Here is a 19,770-nt window from a genome sequence, read left to right as displayed (position 1 = left end):
GGGCTCGGTGGAGTCTGGTTCTCTGCCAGTGGGGTATAAAGGTTCAGTGTGTGAGGGGTTTGACAGCGCACCCCCTCCTTCTCTCCCCCAGCCCTTCTCTTTTCTCTCTCTCTCAGCAAAGAAATGAAGTCAACGGGCTGTCAGTCAGCAGGCGGGCAGCACTTTCCCTGTTGCTCCGGTCTCTTCGACCTTTTTCCTCCCGTCTTGTTTTTGTGCATTTGGCCTGAATAAATCCAAAGATGTCGCGGCTGCTGCAGAATCAGAGGGACCGCTGTTTAGCATAAATGTGTGAGAGCAAACCACCATGTGTATGCAGTTTTTTTGGCAAAGTGAGCGAGGGAGTGGGGTGTGCGTGCATGTGTGTGTGTGTGTGTGTGTGACCTCTCCAACATATTACACCCTGCTTGTTACGAGAGACAAGACCTTCTTTACCTTTTAGATTATAGGAGCTGAGGGACCGCAGGGCTCCTCCCTCGTACCCCCCCCCATTCTGCCAGATGCTAACCTGCGTATTAAGCCCTGTGTTTGTGCATGTGTGTGTGCGTGTGTGTTTGTGAGTAGTCAAAAAGGTGAACGCGCACGAGGGCGCTGTGTACTTGTGCATGCGTTGGCTTTATTTTTGCGTGCCTACACATGTTTTCATCCCTCGCTGCTTCATTAACAAACAACAAAAGTTTTTGAGAGAATCGTGTGTGCAAAGCAGCATGTGTGTGTGTGTGTGTGTGTGAGTGTATGTCGTAGAGCCAACATGTGGTTCAGATTTCCTCTGTGGCCACATGGGCAAACACACAACAGACTAGAGATGGTGGATTTCAGTAGGAGGCGCTATGGTTCTGCACCAAAACACTACACACACACACACACACACACACACACACATACACTGTGTGAATGTCTCTGTGTTGTATTGGATGGGAAACAAGGTGTGTACTTTGTTGCATCATACCCATGCTCATCTTGATTGGCAGCTTCTCCTTACTGGCTGCCTCCACCAGATGCCGTCGGACCTCCATCACCCCCTCTTTGTGTTTGCTGGTCAGCATGGCCTCCCACAGGGTCTGTGCTGCAGGGGACCTGATGGGGGGGGGACAATCACATAGGTCAGCATCAAAGGCAAAAACACGACAATAAAAGTGGCGTGATGATGATTTTCATAACTACAAATCAGCGGCTGCTGTTGCTGCTGTTTGCTCAGAGCCTGCAGGGCCTCCCAGTGTAAACATGGACGACAACGTGGACGTGATTGAGCGCTCATCTGGGTGATGGAGAGCCTGGTGGTGACTCCCCTGTGGGACCCCTCACAGGAAAAAGCAGAGAGGGGGGGCATTTAGGAATGTTCTCAATCCACCTTAAAATGTGCGTGCCAAGATTCCCGAGGACTGCTCAGCGCCGCCCCGACATCAGTGACACTGCAGCGGAGCGCGGAGACCGAGGCTCCTCCTGATAGCATCTCAGTCCCCTGTCTCATTATCCGCTCGGTTATGAAACACTGTGATCCTCATCTCTAATGGGAGACTGAAGACGAGGCATGTGTGTGAGACTGTTACCATCTGCCATGAGCTGTGGAAGCAGCTTTTAGTCTTTCAGTGAGAGAGACACAAAGAGTGTCACCGAGGACCTTCACCGTCATTAACTTCACACAGACTGACACTCCGTCCCCCTCTATCTGAATTCAAACTCTGATCATATTTTACTTCACTGTCTCTGATGGTCTCCTCTGAAAAACTCTTGCCCTGTTAGAAGCACTGACACTTTGTTGCTTAGATGAAAGGACGACATCTTTGTCACTGCTCTGACAGGCCGACATGATCCTCTGCATTCTCTCAGGAGTGACCAGACACTGGACGTAGAGAGAGACAAGAGAGACAAAAAGGGGTTTAGGACACTGTTTTTCTTTTTCTTTTCTTTTTTTTGGGGGGGTGTTTTTTTTTTCTTTAACTTTTTTCTTCTCTCGCCTTTTCTCCTTTCTAACTGCTGCCATGTGTTTAATATCAGATGTAATCTGTTCCAGACCTTGGGCTGGGGCTAGATGGAGAGGAGAGGGGCTCACACTGGGACGCCCGCCATCTTCACACTAGAACCAGACACAAAGACCGGCAGACATAGCTCAGCCACGGACTGACAGAGTCTGAGACACTGATGCAGTATAAAAAGAAACATTTGAAGAGAAAAAAAACTAAATAAAATTGGTATTTCACAACGATCTGTTTGTTTGCTTCGACTGACATTAAGAGGAAGAGGCAGAGCGGGGCGGCTATTGGTCAAGAGCGGCGACGCGGTGTCATTTTTGGAAGAAACACCTCTTGTGCACTTCAAGAATTTCTCCAATTACGCACATCTCAAAGTCCCACATACTTGTCATGGCTGAAATACCAATAGTGTGACTTGACCATATGTGAGCAGCCGTGTGTGTGTGTGTTTGTGAGGATGTGCACGCATGCATCTGTATATGTTTGCACACAACCCAGTGCGTCCTGTGTGTGTGTGTGTGTTCTCGGAAGACGGAGGGAACCGAAGAAATATGGTTCTCATTTGGCTCTTTGCCCACGCGGCCCCTCTGCCGGCCCACTCCCCTGACGCTTTGCCTGGGCCATTTGGTCAGACGGAGGTGGGGGGGGGATGGGGGTTTGGAGCGGGGGCAAAGGGGTGAGGTTTATACTGGCAGGGTGTGAGACGGGGTCCGTAACCAGCCAGGAACCCTGTTGAGTAACTACCCTACTATTGAACAGGGGGAGGGGGGCACTGGGGCTGTGTGTGTGTGGGGGGGGGTGCGCGTGCTGGGCCATCTGCGAGTGTTGAAGTGCAGCGTGGCTCTCTCTGCTGAAAAGGCTGCAGACTTCAGGGGGCACTCTTGTACTTGACTTGTGCACACACAGCCAACAGTCTGGGTCCTCTCTCTCTGGCCCGGCTCGGCCTGGCTCGGCGCGGGCTGAGTGGGTGCGTTTCGGAGCTGGGGAGTGTGGGGGCGTTTGTGGACAAACTGAATTCCTGTAGATGTGTAATGAGTGTTGTACCATTAAAAGGCAGTTAAGTATCAAACAGTGCAACTTAAAGAAAGATGTGGTGTACTACGTGTAGGAATGAACACACATGTGGCTGGTTAAGTGATGAAATACCTCTCGGCTGCGTCCAAGTCATTAATGAGCGTGGGGGTGAGGAGGGGGACAGTTTTTCCTGGAAGAGTATGATACAGCAAAAAAGAATGGCTCCAACCGTTCTGACTCAGGGTTTCTTACATCTTTTTTTTTTTCTGTGGGCCCCCTCATCATTCGGTCGAACACGCATGTGTACGTGGACTGAAGCACTTCACTGTTTATTTCTTTTACTCTGACTATCAAAGTGAGATTAATTCATGAGATGATTCAGAACCGACTCACTGTACATACATGTCATTTACTGTATGAGGCCCCCTGGACGAGTGGAGAAAATGTCTAAGTGTTTCTTTTACTCAACTCTTGCGGTGAACTGCCATGAACACAATTGGGGTTTTTGGTTCAGATTTCAGATGTAAAAGACATAAATTTGTTTCTAGTGTAGAAAGAACGGAGAATGAAATTTAAAGGTTCAGCAACAGTCTTTTCCCAGGATGCATCTATATTTCTCTGTATAAGTCACTTAAAGGGATAGTTCAACATTTTGGCAAATTGGCCCATTGCCATAATCCCTATAGTTTTAGGAGTAGGTTTGTTACCTTTAATTGTCGGTGCAAGCTAGACAGAGTTGTTTTCAAGGTAAATCCATGCAAAACCACTGATGTGCATTCCCGTCGGGAGCAGTTCTTTGGCAAGCAGTCTCTGAATTTACCTTGAAAACAACTCTGTCTTGTAACGTTCTGTTATTATCTCATAGCGTGGTGAATGTGCAGGTCACACCAGAGCGTTTTGGAGTTGTTGGATTGTGTATTTGATGAGTTTGATGAGGGAAGCCAAGAAATCCCATGAGCCTCCGTAGCATAGCTCTGAGCAGCTCGCGGCGCTGCTCCGCCGTTCTAAAAATAGCTTGCACCGACAATTAAAGGTAACGAACCTACTGCTATGACTACAGTATAGAGATTATGGCAATGGGCCAATTTGCCAAAATGTTCAGCTATCCCTTTAACATGATGTTGGAACAAGAGAGCTGATCTGAATATCATACAAAGGTAAACTGGTTATTTCTGATAAAACAGGACACTGAATGAATTTAAAAGGGCATTTTTTTTTAAAAGTCCAAAGCTTTGAGTGGCAGAAATCTCACGGATCAATATCTTAACATGTCTCTAAATGAAATGAAAATGATCCACAGGGCCAGATACCAGAGTGATGTGATTTGAACTGGGGATGGAAGGAACATTTTTTCATTACTGTGTCTAACTTTATAGCTTCAGGTTGAATTTCAGATTAAAAAATGTCTCTGAACATTGTCACGTTGTCATTTCATGGTTCATCCTCCATGATATGGATGCAGCAGCACAGGGAGAAATTGTTGATAACAGTGTTGATATGCCTATCTGAGGCGCCTTTGATCATCACCATGTTGTTCACAGCAGTGGGCTGAGGAAAGATATTTAGGATTGTGCCTCTAAGGCGACGGCTATAAGTGACAGGTGAGGTTTGTATAGGGGCCTAATGCAAAAATAAAGGACTTAAAGTGTTATTTAGGGGGTAGGAATGCACGATAACTCTTTTTCCCACCGATAATCGATAACTTTCTGCTTCTCATAACCAATGCTGATTACATTTTTAATAGTTTATATTAGGGATGCACATTAACTATAATTATCGGCCTGATATTTGCTGATAATTATCTGCAAAATACACAGAAAAGTCAGATAATGACATTTTTTGCCGATTAGAGAAAATTATAATAAGCCAACACTGTCTTGATTTTGCTCATTTTCAGTCTCTTTGCCCCTTAGATTGTTTTGAAACAATAATGAATGTTGATTTTTGAAGAGACGTAACTGTTTTTGTTTTTGTTGTGATTACAGTGGTGATGTTGGTTTTATTATTTAAGTCAGAGGCAGAGCTATAATGCTAAATTCATCTTTACTCACTACAGCTTAACCTTTCTTAACCATTAGGTGTGTATATAAAAGATTTCAAAATGTTACCAGTTATTGGTATCGGCATCAGTTATGACAAGCAAGAAGTTATTATCAGTTATGGGTATCAGTGGAAAAAATGAGTTATTGTGCATCCCTAGTTCCCTGAGGAAAAGAACAAGACAAAGAATGTCTCTAGTAAAGATGAATTAAAGCACAATAATATAACCAACATCACTACTGTAATCACAACAAAAACAAGATCAAAACAAAATCAACATTTGTTTCAAATCAACTCAACAGACTGAAAATGAGCAAAGTCTAAGCAACGTTGTCTAATTATAATTGACTCTAGTAATGTCATTATTGGACTTATCTGTGCATTTCGGCCGATAGTTATCAGCCAATATTGGGCCAATAATGATCTGTGCTGATAGTAACTGTGCATCCTTAATTTAGGCTAAAAAAAAACCATGCCAAACCAAAAAATTGATTTGGAAAGAAAAAGCATCTTCATTTCCAGAAGATATTCCCCAAAAGAGAGTTTGGAATCGGGCATCACTCAAAGATAAATCACTAACCATGGAGCTGTTTGTGGTAGAACACAAATACAGCATTATCTATCATAAAGTCTGAAGCATGCATACCAGCATGATTTAAGTGGTTGCTACATTGACAACTTCTGAGGATGATATAGCATTTCCGTTTTTATGTGTTTATCTATATTTGTAGTTATGTCACAATTATTACTTGTTTATTCCACATCTGCGACCGAACCTTCACCCAGATGCTCTTCCTCCATTCATCTTGAAGCAGTTGTTGAGCTCAGAAACTGTACACCACAGATCACAGCACATAATTATCTGATGCCACTTCTCCGTGTTTGTCAGCATCTGTAACAACCAGTCGCAGACTCGCAGCCATAAACTACAGCGCTCTCCGGTGCAACTTAACGTAACATTAATCCAATCAAGAGCAGCAAAACTTCACACTCAGCAGAGTGCAAACCGAGCCTCTAAATCATTTCCCAGTACAGATGATTCAGATGATGTGTGTACTTTCCAACAGGCCTGCATGTACCCAATACAGCCTAAGAGAGAATCGTGCAAGGTCAGCCCCATTCCTCTGTGACGTATTAATTTATAGAGTGTGTGTTTAATGGGGCAAAAAACACTGTTGGTTTCCTGTAAACATCCCTATGCAGCACAGGACATGACATGAGAGTGGAGCAGGGGAGTGGACCAAAAGCAGACCTGGCCTTGAGTGTCTGTGTGTCCTGGCAAGAGGGACAAATGACCCAGCGGATTTATGGAGAGACAAAAAAGGAGGGAGAGGAGTCCTGCAGGAAGTGAAGGAAGGAGGGGAGATACACTGTAAAAAAAAAAAAAAAAAAAATCAAACACGCCAACACAGACATAACAGGAGCTCACACTGACCGGCTATTACTCAGGAAGGACTCCATGTTTACTTTGAGTAGACTAGAGAAAAAAAAATCATTAAGTCTTAATTTTCAAATAGAATTTATGTTTTAAATTATACTCCAATTACAGCATTTAGAAAGCAATGACATTAAAGGTTTGTTAAGTAAAAGCAGGTATATCACTCAACATACAATGATTCATAGTGAAAGCCTGGAAAAGCTCCAATTAATAAATGAAGAACTACATAAAAGTTGATCTTGGCTGCAGTTGAAGATCAAAAAGTGAAATATTGTCAGTTCTAGTAAAGAGCATTGGGGTGGGGGGGGTAACACAGGAGTCTCCCCCACCCCCCTCCTCTTGTATCTTTGGCTACTTTACCATTTCAAACGGAAGCCAGCGGTGGGAGCTCTTTGAAGGAGCGGGGCTGGCGGATGTAAAGTGCCGTCTCTTTGTGGCAGTTTTATCATCTCACTGAACACATGCCCACACACACTTTTCTAGGTCTATGCTGCTGAGCGGTGGCAAAAAAAAAAAAAAAAATCAAATCAGGGAGCGGAAGACGGCGTGTAAGACAGAATAGGTTATGTTGTCTGGGTCTTGATGATGGAGGAAGAGGGAGGGCAGGTGCAAGTATCCTCCATGATTGATGCACTGTGGGTTTCAGGAGAAGATAAGTTCTGCAGCGGAGGAGAAAAACTGAATTAAAGCGTCAGAGGAAACTGAGACAAAACACCAGAGATAGACGTCGGCGGGGGGTGGGTGGTGGATGGGGGGGCGCTGAAGGATTTGCGGCTTAATCACTGGATCTCTTACACTTGACTCGCAAAACTTACTGATATCAACTCTTGTCTGCAAACAACTGAAGCTTGACCTTTGGGGTAGGCTGATAAAATCACTGTGACAAATGATTAGATGAAAGTCTTACCCTTGCAAAAACACACAGATATGGCTCAGAGGGGGGCGGGGGGTATGGTTCTTTTTTTTCTTTTCTTTTTTTTAATGATCAGAGAAGTTCCCCACATGAAACTGTGACTATTTCAGTTTGATCTTCACTCTGATTTGAAATGATATTAAAAAAAAGAAATACAAGACAAACTGATTTTCACTGATGGCAAAGTTTTATGGGAACCAATTATCTGTAGCCATGACTACCTATATTTTACTTTTGTGCAAAACACACACACACAGGCTGCTGCAGGTTCAACATACATGAGACTGCAAGAATTAAGTTCTCTTCAAGGTACAAGAGGATCCTGTTTGTCCAGATTTAAAGGACAATTCCAGGCAAATTCAACTCAATGCTGTATTTTCCTAACATTTTTGGTCTAAAAGAAGGAATCTGAAGATTTTCAGTTTAATTGCTCCTATTTTGTGGTAGTTATATGTCTGTCCCCGCATCGCCACGGCAGCGATGTATGGGAGCGGATGCAAGTTCCGCTGCTTAGGCTGTTTACAGCCCTCAAAGCCACAATTTTTTTCCACAGACAGACAGCGTCAGATGGCTACTCAAACATGCACCCAGAATAGGGATGCAAATTATCGAGTAATTCATTAATCGATAGTTGATAGACCTTATCGATCGATGATCGATTAATTGATAAGCGGCGATTTTCCTGAGAACCTAAATTTAAGGGGAAAATTCCTTATGGACTTATACAATCTCAGTATTTGTTAATTTATTTTAAGAGCACAGCACAATGAAAATGTTTAAGTAGCACGTTATTTGGACAGAGAGCTCTGAGGTGATAGTCCTATCATATTATGAGATGAGATGAGGTGAGAGAGCTGCGTTTCCATTACAGATTTTCGCAAATAAAAGCGATATCTTCTGAAAACTTCGAAAAAAAGTGCAATTGCCATTTGCGGGTGTTTCCATTGAAGGTATTTGCGAATTGAGCCGTTAATTGCTCTTGCGTTTCTATGGTGACGGCACAGCAATCTCAGCTGCCGACAGCTGTTGCTGTTATTGTTATTAACAAAGACGAAAAAACAGCGCTTGATTGCCTGAAAGGCAAAGCCCGTGTGGCGCTGCAGCGGCCACAATCAAATAAGGAACGCACTCACACGGGCCAGTTGTTCCGTACCGCGCTGATGCCCGAATCCCCCCCCCCCCCCCCCCCCGTCAAGGTTACAAGGTTGACGTAGTAATCGTGACTCGTACCTCGGTGTAGTCGTTCCGTTGATAAATTAGTCGTCGTATTTGGCCCCCGCAGAAAGGCCCGCACTCACACCACCTCCAACCCAAGCTGCTCAAGCACGGCTGCCTCCGTTGGATATAGAGGGGAAAAAAAAACGGATTATTTGTTTTACCAAACACAGGGATGTGCGCTTTAAAACCTGACTGCAGAAAGAACGGAGCCTTTTAACACCAGCGGTGATGAGGCGCTGTCGCGCTGACAACAATATTGTGTCCACACACCCGTACTGGTTTATGTGACTTAAAGCTTCAGTTGGTAACAATTATTCAGTCATATTTGCTGGAACTGACACTATATTCTGATGGTCAGACATTAAATGAGTAATTTGGGACAAAATCCAACTCCTCTGGCTCCACCTACAAGCCTGCTGTAATCGTATTTTGCCCAAAATCCACCGCGCCGACGATTCTCCACCAATTCAGGTAGAGGGAGCAGGAGGCAAGCAGCAATCCGCCGTTCCTACACGTCGTAGTAAACTGATGAAAGTGAAAGTAAAGTCTGTGACTTGGTCGGAAATTTTAAGACAATACACCGTCAGCTCCCTCTTTTCACCTCTGTCATACCCCCTCCCCCTCCACACACGCAGACACACACAAGAAGAGTGTGTTGGTGAGAGAGATGTGAGATCGTTTTGGAGTCTCCGGTTGCTATGGATACGGTACGTCTTTTGTGGGTGCGTTTATGGCTACTTTGTGTGCGTGCGCCTACACGTGTGTGTGTCTGTGTGTGTGGGGTGCTTGGCAGAGGTTCATAAAGAGACCTGACGAAGTAGCCTATTGTCTTGAAATTTCTGACCAAGTTGCGGAATTTACTTTCACTTTCATCAACTTACCAACTGGAGCTTTAAGGTGACATGTCGGCGCAGGAGGGAGTGGGAGCGTGGATGCGAGCCAGTCTCCTTCAACCATGCAGGGAAAAGGGGAATGATAGGAAAGGGTTTTCTAATTTATTGAGAAACAATGCCCAGGTCAGCAATGCATGACAATAAACATGTGGTTCATTTGTCCCCTCAAGTTACATAAACACACAGCTTTGACACACAAACACGCGCTGTTCTCCGCGGACCGCAACGAGCCGCTTTTTTTTTCTTTTCTTTTTTTTTTTTAATTAAGCTCCGGTAGCGATAACGGCTAAACTACGGTAGGATACTGTAAACCAGCGCGGATCCGGTGTGTTTATCAAGAGCTTGTCCGTCCGTGCTGAGGCACCGGGTCGGTTTGAGCTGCGTTCAGGCTGGCATTACAACTCCTCAGGCAGCTCCGTGTCGGCGGCTTTTTGACTCGTTTACTCACCGGTCGTCTGTGTGTTAGCGAATGGTTTACAGCTGAGTCCCGTATAGCTACAACAGGTAACAGTGTTGTCTCTTTTCACCTCCTCTCCCTCTCTCCCTTGTGTGCTGCAGTGCGCAGCGCTGCACACGTTTACACAGAGATCCGCTACATTATGTCGGCTTTGCTTGTTTACATTTCACAGTAAAACTCCCATTGAAAAGGAACGATCAGAGCGATAGATATAACAGAGTGGCGACACTCCCATAGGACTCCGTTGTAAAAAATGGCGGGCCGACTTCCGGGTCATGGAGCCCTCAATAGTTCCAAACATTCCTCCCGCGGCGCTGGACCACGTCTGTTTCTATGGCTGCACAGCAAGAAACTACTGAGCTATCCTATGTTGACGAAATACCGGACCAATTTTAAGTTATAAAGTGGTAATAATCTTTCCCAAGTACAGTAACCATGTTGACTTAACAAAATAAAAATTATTAGACTGATCGGTTCATTGAAAAACATTTATTTATTTACGTATAACTGTGGTGATTTCAGTCTGTAGCCCAGAAGCAGCCCTGCTCACTTTTCATTCAAACAAAACTAATGCACTTGCCACAGTTGTTAAAATTGTTTTCTTTTCATCAATGGAGACCACATTAATCTCTTCAAATATTTAACAATGCGAGCGGTAAACCTCTAAAAGCATGCGGATACGTTACTTGGCTCGTTTTCTCCGACGGGAGGACGGACGGTCGGCCCCGGCAGATCAGCTCAGTAGAGCGGCTGCTGCTGCTGTGACAGCCGCTGCCCCTGGTCCCCGGTCGGGGCTCACACAGACTCTGCACTTCTCCCAGAACAAACATCGGTGCAGAGTTCCTAACAAACGTTATGAACAGACCACAGACTCTTGATTAAACGGTGACTGTCTTGCAAGAAAAAAATATTTAAAACTGTGACGTGTTGGACAGCGCTAAAGCCAGGTTTTTGGCCAGCTTTTACTGCTGTGGCTCGGTTGCAGCAAAATGGCGGATATCGATGCTAATTTCTGTTAGCCCTAGACAGAACTAGCGGCGAATCCCCGATCTACTCGTCTATGTTTTGCATTATACGTTAGCATTAAGCTAGCGGGCTTTATATTTAGGTGATACTGGGCTGTGTGTGTGTTTTGAACGTTGTTGATTCAAAACTGTGTGGGTTTGATTGAACATCTTTTATGCTTAAATATATATATTCCCGCTTAATATATGGCTTTACTCCTCTTCTTATGCCATTTTTACTGTAGGGCAGGCTAATCTTCACTTTACAGTGACAAATAAAACCTTGAAGCAAGAAGATTTTGCCTTTTGTTTGAAAACTGACATTGATGTACATACAGTAATTCAGTAACAGTTGTAAATATACCTTTGTACGGTTTATTTTTTAATATTTACCGTCCAAAAGCAAGCTCAGTGCTGTCTGTCCCATAGCAGAACATGACAGCGGCAGCCTCGTTTGGAACTATTGGGAGCTACATGAACCACGTGACCGCGCTGGCGGCGACATCAAAGGCTGTCGCCACTCTGTTATATCTATCGCTCTGGGAACGATTAATTGCAAGTAATTTAATTTAATCGATTAAATTCTTATCGACAATTAATCGATAGTCGATTAATTGTTTGCATCCCTAACCCAGAAGTTTGTTTACTTCAAGCAAGCCGACAGGTTTGTAAAACTAGATCTAATTCAAAGTCTCGCAGAGTCTCGCGCGAGACCCAAGTTGACGTGCTTGGTATGTTTACGTGCAGTTGGAAGCTTATTAGCATGCATTAAAACATCTAAGGAGAATCTACTAAAGTTGGTTTAAGAACTGTCCAATGCAATATTAAAAAGTTTGGAAGTGGATTGGCCACCAAAGAGTCCAGATCTTAACTCCATTGAGAATCTTTGGGATGTGCTGGAGAAGACTTTGCGCAGAGGTCCGACTCACCCATCATCATTACAAGATCTTGGTGAAAAATGTATGCAACTTTGAACAGAAATGTTGTGACATTGCAGAAGCTTATTGAAACGATGCCACAGTGAATGCATGCCGTAATCAAAACTAAAGGCAGTCCAACGAAATATTAGAGTGTGTGACTTTTTTTTGGGACGGGCAGTGTATGTCGAATTACTTGGACTCACTCCCCCTAACCTGCCTAGGAATACTGAGTTAGCTGGTTAGTTCCAGATTAACGTTTTTTTCCCCTGACTAGTTGATGGACTGAAAAAAAAATGTGTATAGAACGTTCACTTTAATGCAGTGTTTTTCAACCTTGGGGTCGGGACCCCACGTGGGGTCGCCTGGAATTCAAGTGGGGTCTCCTGAAATATCTGGTAATTGATTAAAAAATTTACTGATTATAATATTTTTTTTTTTTTTTTTTTTTTTTTAAAGTATATTTTTTGGCTTTTCATGCCTTTATTCGATAGGACAGTTGAGAGTGTGACAGGAAATGGGAGGCAGAGATGGGGGGAAGAAAATATTTTTTAATTATAATTATAAAAATTATTATTGTGTTGTATATTTCAAATAAAATAAATAAATAATGCAGGATAGGGCCGTCCGACGCGGGACTCGAACCGGGGCCGCCTGCAGCGAGGACTATAGCCTCAACACATGGGGCGGGTGCTCTACCAACTGAGCTAAACTCCGCCCCCTGATTATAATATTTTTTTAACTAATTATTATTATTTTATAAAATTATGATTAAAAACACCACACACAATCTTAAACAACTGTATTCTATACTTTCACTTTCTCGAATATAAATTGAGTTCAAATAAAATGCAGCATATAAAAATATCAGAGCCAGCGCATCTTGATTGACAGGGTCGCCAGAAATTTGTGATGTCAAAATGGGGTCACGAGCCAAAAAAGGTTGGGAACCACTGCTTTAATGGGTGTATTATTTTGTGATGGGTTTATTTTATAACAGGGGAAACAGTAACTTTTTTTGATTACTCGGGAGTCATTACTGAAAAAAGTAGTTAATAACGCCATTATTCCCATCACTGGCTGTGTACCACTGTTCAACAGAGTAAAACAAACCATCCGCTCCTGAGAACACAGTCAACAGGCAGCCCTGTGTGGGAACTTGTGCTATACTGTAAGTAATGAGAAGCTGTTCTCCAGTTTATAAATCACTAGAGAGACTTCATCTCCATTCAACTGTTTGTGCCACTGTTCACTGTCTAAGTATAGGAAGGTAAGACAATCTCTACCCTTTAAGGCATCGTTCTCATCCACCCTTCTTCATTGTTGCTGGGGTAAAAACAGGGCTTGGCTGTTTTCAGCTGTCTGTCATTTGCTCTGTCCTCTCCACACTCTGCTATCACTGTTTCTTTTTTGTTTCCTTTTTCCCATATGGCCTGAACTCAAATGAGTGTGCATGGTTTTTTTTTTTTTTTAATTCATGCTCATATTTCCCAGCTGGGACAGAAATAGGTGTTTTCCCTCCTTCCCGGTGGTGCGCATGCAGGATCTGCTGGGCAGATTTGAGGGGATGGCAGCCGTGCAGTGTTTTCTCATGGCAGGGTGCGGTCGGCTGCTCTGCCTAGCTGGAGCTCAGCGGCTCCCGAAGCGGACCCCAGAGCACCTTGGCCACCCGTACTCGGTTCTGCCCACATGAACACACTCCTCACCACAGGATGGAGGTCCAGGGCGGCCAGATGACGGGGGTGCAGGGTTCAGGCCGAGACTGAGGGAAACTTGGTGCCCTCAGTCAATGAGGTCCATAAGTCCTCCTCGGGATCAAAAGGGCTGTGCAGCCAAGCACAGCAAATTACACAGACTGGGCTGGAAGGTACCTGACCACAAACACACACACACACACACACACAGGCGCACAAAACAACACTTCCACTGCCACTTTCACTCAACATCCTTCTATATACAGCAAATGGTGCATCCTGGTACCATTAAATGGCTGGAGAAGGAATGCATAGTATAAGAGTGGAGTAACCAGAAACCTGCACAGGCAAAGTGTGCATGTGTGTGTGAGTGTGTGTGTGTGTGACACTAAGTACACTTTCTCTCTGGTATGATTACTGAAACCACAAAGTGAAAGTCAGGTTGTAGGATAAGGAAAATTCACACCGGGTTATGAAAGACAATACGACAATAATTGCAAAGTAAGTGTGGGGTCTTGCTGGGAGAGCTAGAATCAACAACCACCCACAGAATGTTTAAGACACGGTAATCTCCAAAAATATCCTGGAATTAGTGAAGGAAATATTGTACAAAAAGGGTCCAAATTAGGTCCGCACCTAATATTTAAAGGCTTCAGCCGGTCTACACAACAAAACCAAATCAAAACACGCTGTGGGTTTGGCCTAAAAATAGCTCAACAAATCATAGGTGTATAAACATCCAGTAGGAGGGGACTTATTATATAGACAATCTAACCACACAGTGCTAACAGTTTCTAGTGTTTTGCACAGCTCACATCATGCAGGGGAAACAGTCCTGAGGAGAGAAACATGCTTTTGTATATTTTGTAGAGGCAGGGCAGGGGGGTTGATGCATTAAAAAAATGACATCTCCATGCATATACACAGCTTCGTCTTAGCGCTGGACAAAAACTGAGATGTGCAGTCGAGGGCAGTAAAATAAAGTGGGAACTCTGGGCTTATTTCTTCCTGTGCCTCGGCAGCACTTCAATCTCCTAAACATCTGTGATAAGGCTCAACTGGGCCATCTGCTCGGAGATAGCGCAGGCAATAACACTCCTGCTGATCCTGCTGGCTGCGATTAGACATGTAGTCCGTTCAGACACAGCGCCCACCGCCTTACTTATTACACTTGCCTCTTCTCGCCGCTTGTGTCCAAACACCTGCGAGAACTTTTCAATAACATACTTGAACCAGTCACCTAAATCTTCGAGGATAAGCTGTGGTGCAATATCTCAAAAGAAGTGGTTCATGAATGGACTCAATTATTACTTTTTATTATGAAGTGTTGTCATTATTAATACTAATGAGCTGCTAGACATATGAATTAATAAAGTATGTCTCTGTTTCTATCTTTTTTCTGTCTCTATCTCTCTCTCTCTCTCTCTGTTTTCTCTCTCTTTTCTATCTTTCTCTCTATCTCTGTCTCTATTTATCTCTTATATTTGTGTCTCTGTTTCTATCACTATCTATTTTCTACAGTATGTTTATTTCTATGTATCTGTGTGTCTCTTTCTCTATCTCTCTGTTTTCTCTCTCATTTATATCTCTCTCTCTGTCTCTATCTCTTTTCCATCTTTATCTCTATCTCTCTCTGTTCTATCTATCTCTCTCTCTCTATTTATATTTGTGTCTCTATCTGTTTCTATCACTATCTCTTTTCTACAGTATGTTTATCTCTATCTCTGTGTGTCTCTATCTCTCTCTCTATCTCTATCTGCCTCTGTCTCTATCTCCTGGCTGAGATTCTGGTCAGATTTGGTGCTGGGACCAAAACCCTCAGCACAGACACTGACCCCCCCAGCCTTTTACCCATCATCATACACTCTTTCCTAAAGAAAAACAGTGAGTGAGAAGAGCTTCTTGCTACGGAAGTGGGCGTGCAGTGTTGAACATTTCATCCATGTACAGACACAACTCAGCTGTGTTTGTGTTACGGAGATGTTCAGAACAAACTCCAGTGAGTGGAGGTATGCATTAGTGGGTGTATGATAGGTGTCTGCTTGATGCGCCCCATGCTTGAGCCCTGCGTCCGAGGGGTCGGTGCAACCTGCCCCTGCTGTGCTCACATTATCTGCTACAGCGCACACTGTCTAAACAGCACTGACCAGAAAGAGCTAAGCCTGGTTCCATTACAACAGAACCTCCCACCTAGCTCGGAGAGAACGCTCGCCGCCTGCATTCAGCGTCTGTGTGAGCCCGTTCATGAACTCAGAGGAGTCAGACATACTGCATGACAGCTCCAGCCACAAAACTCTTCTTCTCAGTCAAAGTCTTTTCCTCCTGCAAACCACATGAAGGGGCAAAGCGGGTGTGGAACACATGATGTAGGACTAATCCCTGCCATGTACAACAGCCCCACCGCAGGCGCCCAACACGTGCATCTGTACGGCCAAGACTGGAGGCAGGCTTCACTGAAGCACTGGCACATAATGCTGGTCATGTGCCACTGGATGGCTGGTTGGTGAGAGTGTGTTTATGTGCAATTGTACGTTTGGTCAGGTGGAAAAGATTTGAAAAAAATGTGTATTGTAAACAATGGGTGGGTAAAAATGTGTATGTGATCTGTTGATCTCCACTTTAGTTTTGACACCAAGGGAAACAAGAACAAAACATATTGGGTAGAACCATCAGGTGGAGCAGTGGCACAGTGTCTCTACAAGAAAGTTCTTGGTTTGAACCTGCTGGGGTCTTTCAGGTTTGTTGTTTGCAAGTTCTCTCTGTGCCTGGTTGATTGGTCTAAGTTGTGGTCGCAGTGTTTGTTTGTTTCTATGTGTCAGCCCTGGACTCACTCTCCACATTTCTCCTTGCAAAGTGTCAGCTGGGATTGGCTGCAGCCACCCTGTGCCCTGACAAGAAGGAGCAGCATGGCTCATGGTTGACAACACTTAAAGGGACTACAAGGAGTTTCGGAAAGCAAAGTGTTTTCACACTACATTTCCCATGAGCCTCTGTGTGCACGCCGCACGGTGAAATTCTTGGACCGGCGCAAGACGGACGAAAGTGAAAACATTTGCCAAGAATGTTTACATTGATCAAGAATGAAAGTCGGAGGTTGGAAGACGATCAGATACCGTCGTAGTTCCATCCATCAACAATGCCAACTAGCGATCCGGCTGCGTTATTCCCATGACTGAAAATAATAACTGAATAATAATATCAAAATAACTATAAAGACAAAACTATATATTTATCGAAAATGGACCCATTAACAAGTGTGGGTAACGTAGATTCATCCACATTACAGTAATATGAGACTCTTTTATAACCAAAAAATAACTCCTCTGTGTCAGTTTAAAAGGTACTATCCCAGGCAGCTAATTTTTGTCAAAATTTTGGCAAAATTATAAAAATTTGAGTATATCTGGTAAGTATTAGATAGTAATCAATGACATAAGTGATTTGACATATCAATGACGAAATTTGGTCATCTGTAAGGAACAGGGGTCTAAATTTGGCCGACCAATCGAATTAGTCTCAGACAATTTTGGTTTGTTTGGTCTGTCAGTCAAACTGGCAAATCATATAACCGCCATCTACGTCTACGGGACACGTTTGTGTCGCGGACTGTGATACCGAGTCTGAGGCTCTGATCGCAGGTTTGGTTTTCAGCAGCAGTGTGGACGGCAGAGAGCCTCCACTCTCTCTGTAACAAGTTACAAGCTACTCCGATCAGAGCGGCGTCCAGCAACGGTCTGTTTAACAGTTTTGGTAATTCCTGATTGGACGGAGGAGCTGGGTGCTCATCAGTTGTGCAATTTGAAAAAATCTAAGTCCAGCCGCCTGGGGTGGTAACTTTAATTCACTCTTTACCAAACAAACCACCTAAAACTATTTGATAAGTAAATTAAAGGGACTCAGATTTAACAAACGAAATCTAACACTGGATTCACAACTACATGCAGTTTAGACTCTGCAGTCAACCTGACCTGCCTGCACTGGGATTCTGAGAGGAAGCCAGTGCATATTTATGTACTATGAAATTATTTTGACAGGCAAATGACTCTTTGTGAATACCGGGAATATGACTTCATAATAAGAAAGTGACTGCTGTCTGCAGCTATAGTCCACTAAACATAAAAACAGCAGGACGTCTCCATGGCAGAAACGATCACCTTTAATTAACGCTGAATGAGCTGGTTGGGTATTTCCCTCTACAGGAAACTACAGTTCTATGAGCACAAACACTCAAATATGAAAGTTTTCTCCCAGAGGAAACGTTCATATGAACTTATCACTGAATACTTCAAAAAAACTGTATGTAATCATGAAGTAATTATCACTGGGGTAGAGAGAAGAAATTGCATGCAAATGTGCTCCACTTGACATTAAAATCACTAATCAGTGTGTCTAATTATAACACCACCATAGCTCAAGATTAAGATAGGCCATCTATAGGGGCGTACGCCTGGAAAACAAACTGCTCCACCTTAATGTTTGCACCTTGATCATATATCTGATGTCATATTGGGATTCTAAGTAAAAAAAACATGCACTATTAAAATAATGCACCTGTAACTTTTAGTGGAGTCATATTACCCCTTTTCCACTGAGCTGGTTCCCGTGCTGGTTTAGAGCCAGTGCCTGCTTAGCTCCGGTTCTTTGCTTTTCCACTGCCTAAGCACTATAGTAAGGGCAACATATGAAAATCTGGGAACTAAATCCTTACCAAGAAATTTCTTCACAATTGTCTTTAGGAACGTGCGTAGTATCATGTCTTAAAATGTTGAAATTCAACTCCCGTGGGAAACCCCCTAAAATACTACTCAAAGTTGGGGTACCCGTAACTGGATTTTTGAACATTCCGAAATGTTAAATTTGGCCTTAAGTATCTTGTGAGGGGTCAAACTAGGGGTTTTTCCTGATTCTGAGTTGATCGCAAACATTAGTTTTATGCCCAAAACACTCCTTGGTGGAGAAAAAAACAGCCACACCCACTTTTCTTGTTCATTGGAACCCCCACTACCACCAATAGAATGTATTGCAGAGAAGCCATTCCTTAGCATTGCAGAGGTTGTGTTACATAATACTACTAAATACTCAATATAATATAACTTTTATTCTACCCTTTTTTCTATAGGACATTATACAGACCCTCCAGGATTTTATGATGTCACAATTGCAACTATTAATGCAAATTCAATCATGAATTCTTTGGCCTTGCCACTGCAACTTTTCAGCAAATTTGCTATCATGGACCGCTGTGGCTAGCTGTTTTCAGCTGTGGCCACAGTGTTTCCATTAAGTTTTTTTTGCATGTCTGTGTTTTTATTACTAGTTATTGTTATTGATAACATGCATAAGAAACTTAAAAATTGTGGTAACACTTTATTTGATGCCTATCTCTATAATGCATTATTATCATACTTATAATGAGTTATAAACACTCATAAATGATCATAATGCTTTACAACAATAAGCATAACGCACTATAAAGCATTTTATCATGACTAATAAGGTCAGGTATTATAATACGTTATAATTGTTAGTAACTCGCTGACAATGCCCACATTTATGCATTATAAATATAGTTATAATGTGTTGCAATTGGCTTATAGTCGTGTATAACTATCATAATAAACACTCATAAATTATCATAAGGCTTTATAACAATAAGCATAACACATCATAGAGCATTATAACTGTATTATAATACTTTATAAAATGCTCTTTAATGTGTTATAAATGTTATAAAGCCTTATGATCATTTATGAGTATTTATAATGATGGTTATACACTTTTATAAGCCAATTATAACACATTATAACTATATTTATAATGTATTATCGACGTGGGCATGGTCAGCGAGTTACTAACAATTATAATGTATTATAATACCTGACCTTATAAGTCACAATAAAATGTTTTATAGTGTGTTATGATTATTGTTATGAAGTATTGATTATTGTTATAAGATATTATGATCATTTATGAATGTATATAATTATAGTTATACAATGCTATAACCACATTAAACTCATTATAAGTATGGTTATAATGCATTATAGAGATATGCGTCAAAGTCTTACCAAAATGGTTAATAGTTGGCTAACAGTAAATAATATGGTTAGTTAGCCAACTCCTATGTGCGACTGAATCTGATGACCATCTGACCATTTTATTTTACTAGCTGACTGCTCCATTAGCTATCAAGCTAGGAAAACAAGGTGTAG

The 19,770-nt window shown here is 42.8% G+C and overlaps 1 protein-coding gene across 1 annotated transcript in view; it reads right to left on the bottom strand.

Moving 5' to 3' along the window:
- Positions 1–19,770, bottom strand: part of scfd2 (sec1 family domain containing 2) — a 124,870-nt gene that overhangs the window by 101,123 nt on the left and 3,977 nt on the right. The window contains exon 3 of the mRNA XM_085773269.1: positions 947–1,074. Coding sequence (XP_085629395.1) covers positions 947–1,074 — 128 coding nt within the window. The remainder of the gene's footprint in view (positions 1–946; positions 1,075–19,770) is intronic.

This window comes from Trachurus japonicus, chromosome 4 (assembly GCF_045865225.1).
Source record: "Trachurus japonicus isolate A0001 chromosome 4, Traja_1.0".
NCBI classification, from domain to species: Eukaryota; Metazoa; Chordata; class Actinopteri; order Carangiformes; family Carangidae; genus Trachurus; species Trachurus japonicus.
The sequence above is the reverse complement of the archived record's forward strand: the minus strand, read 5'-3'. Positions and strand labels throughout refer to the sequence as shown.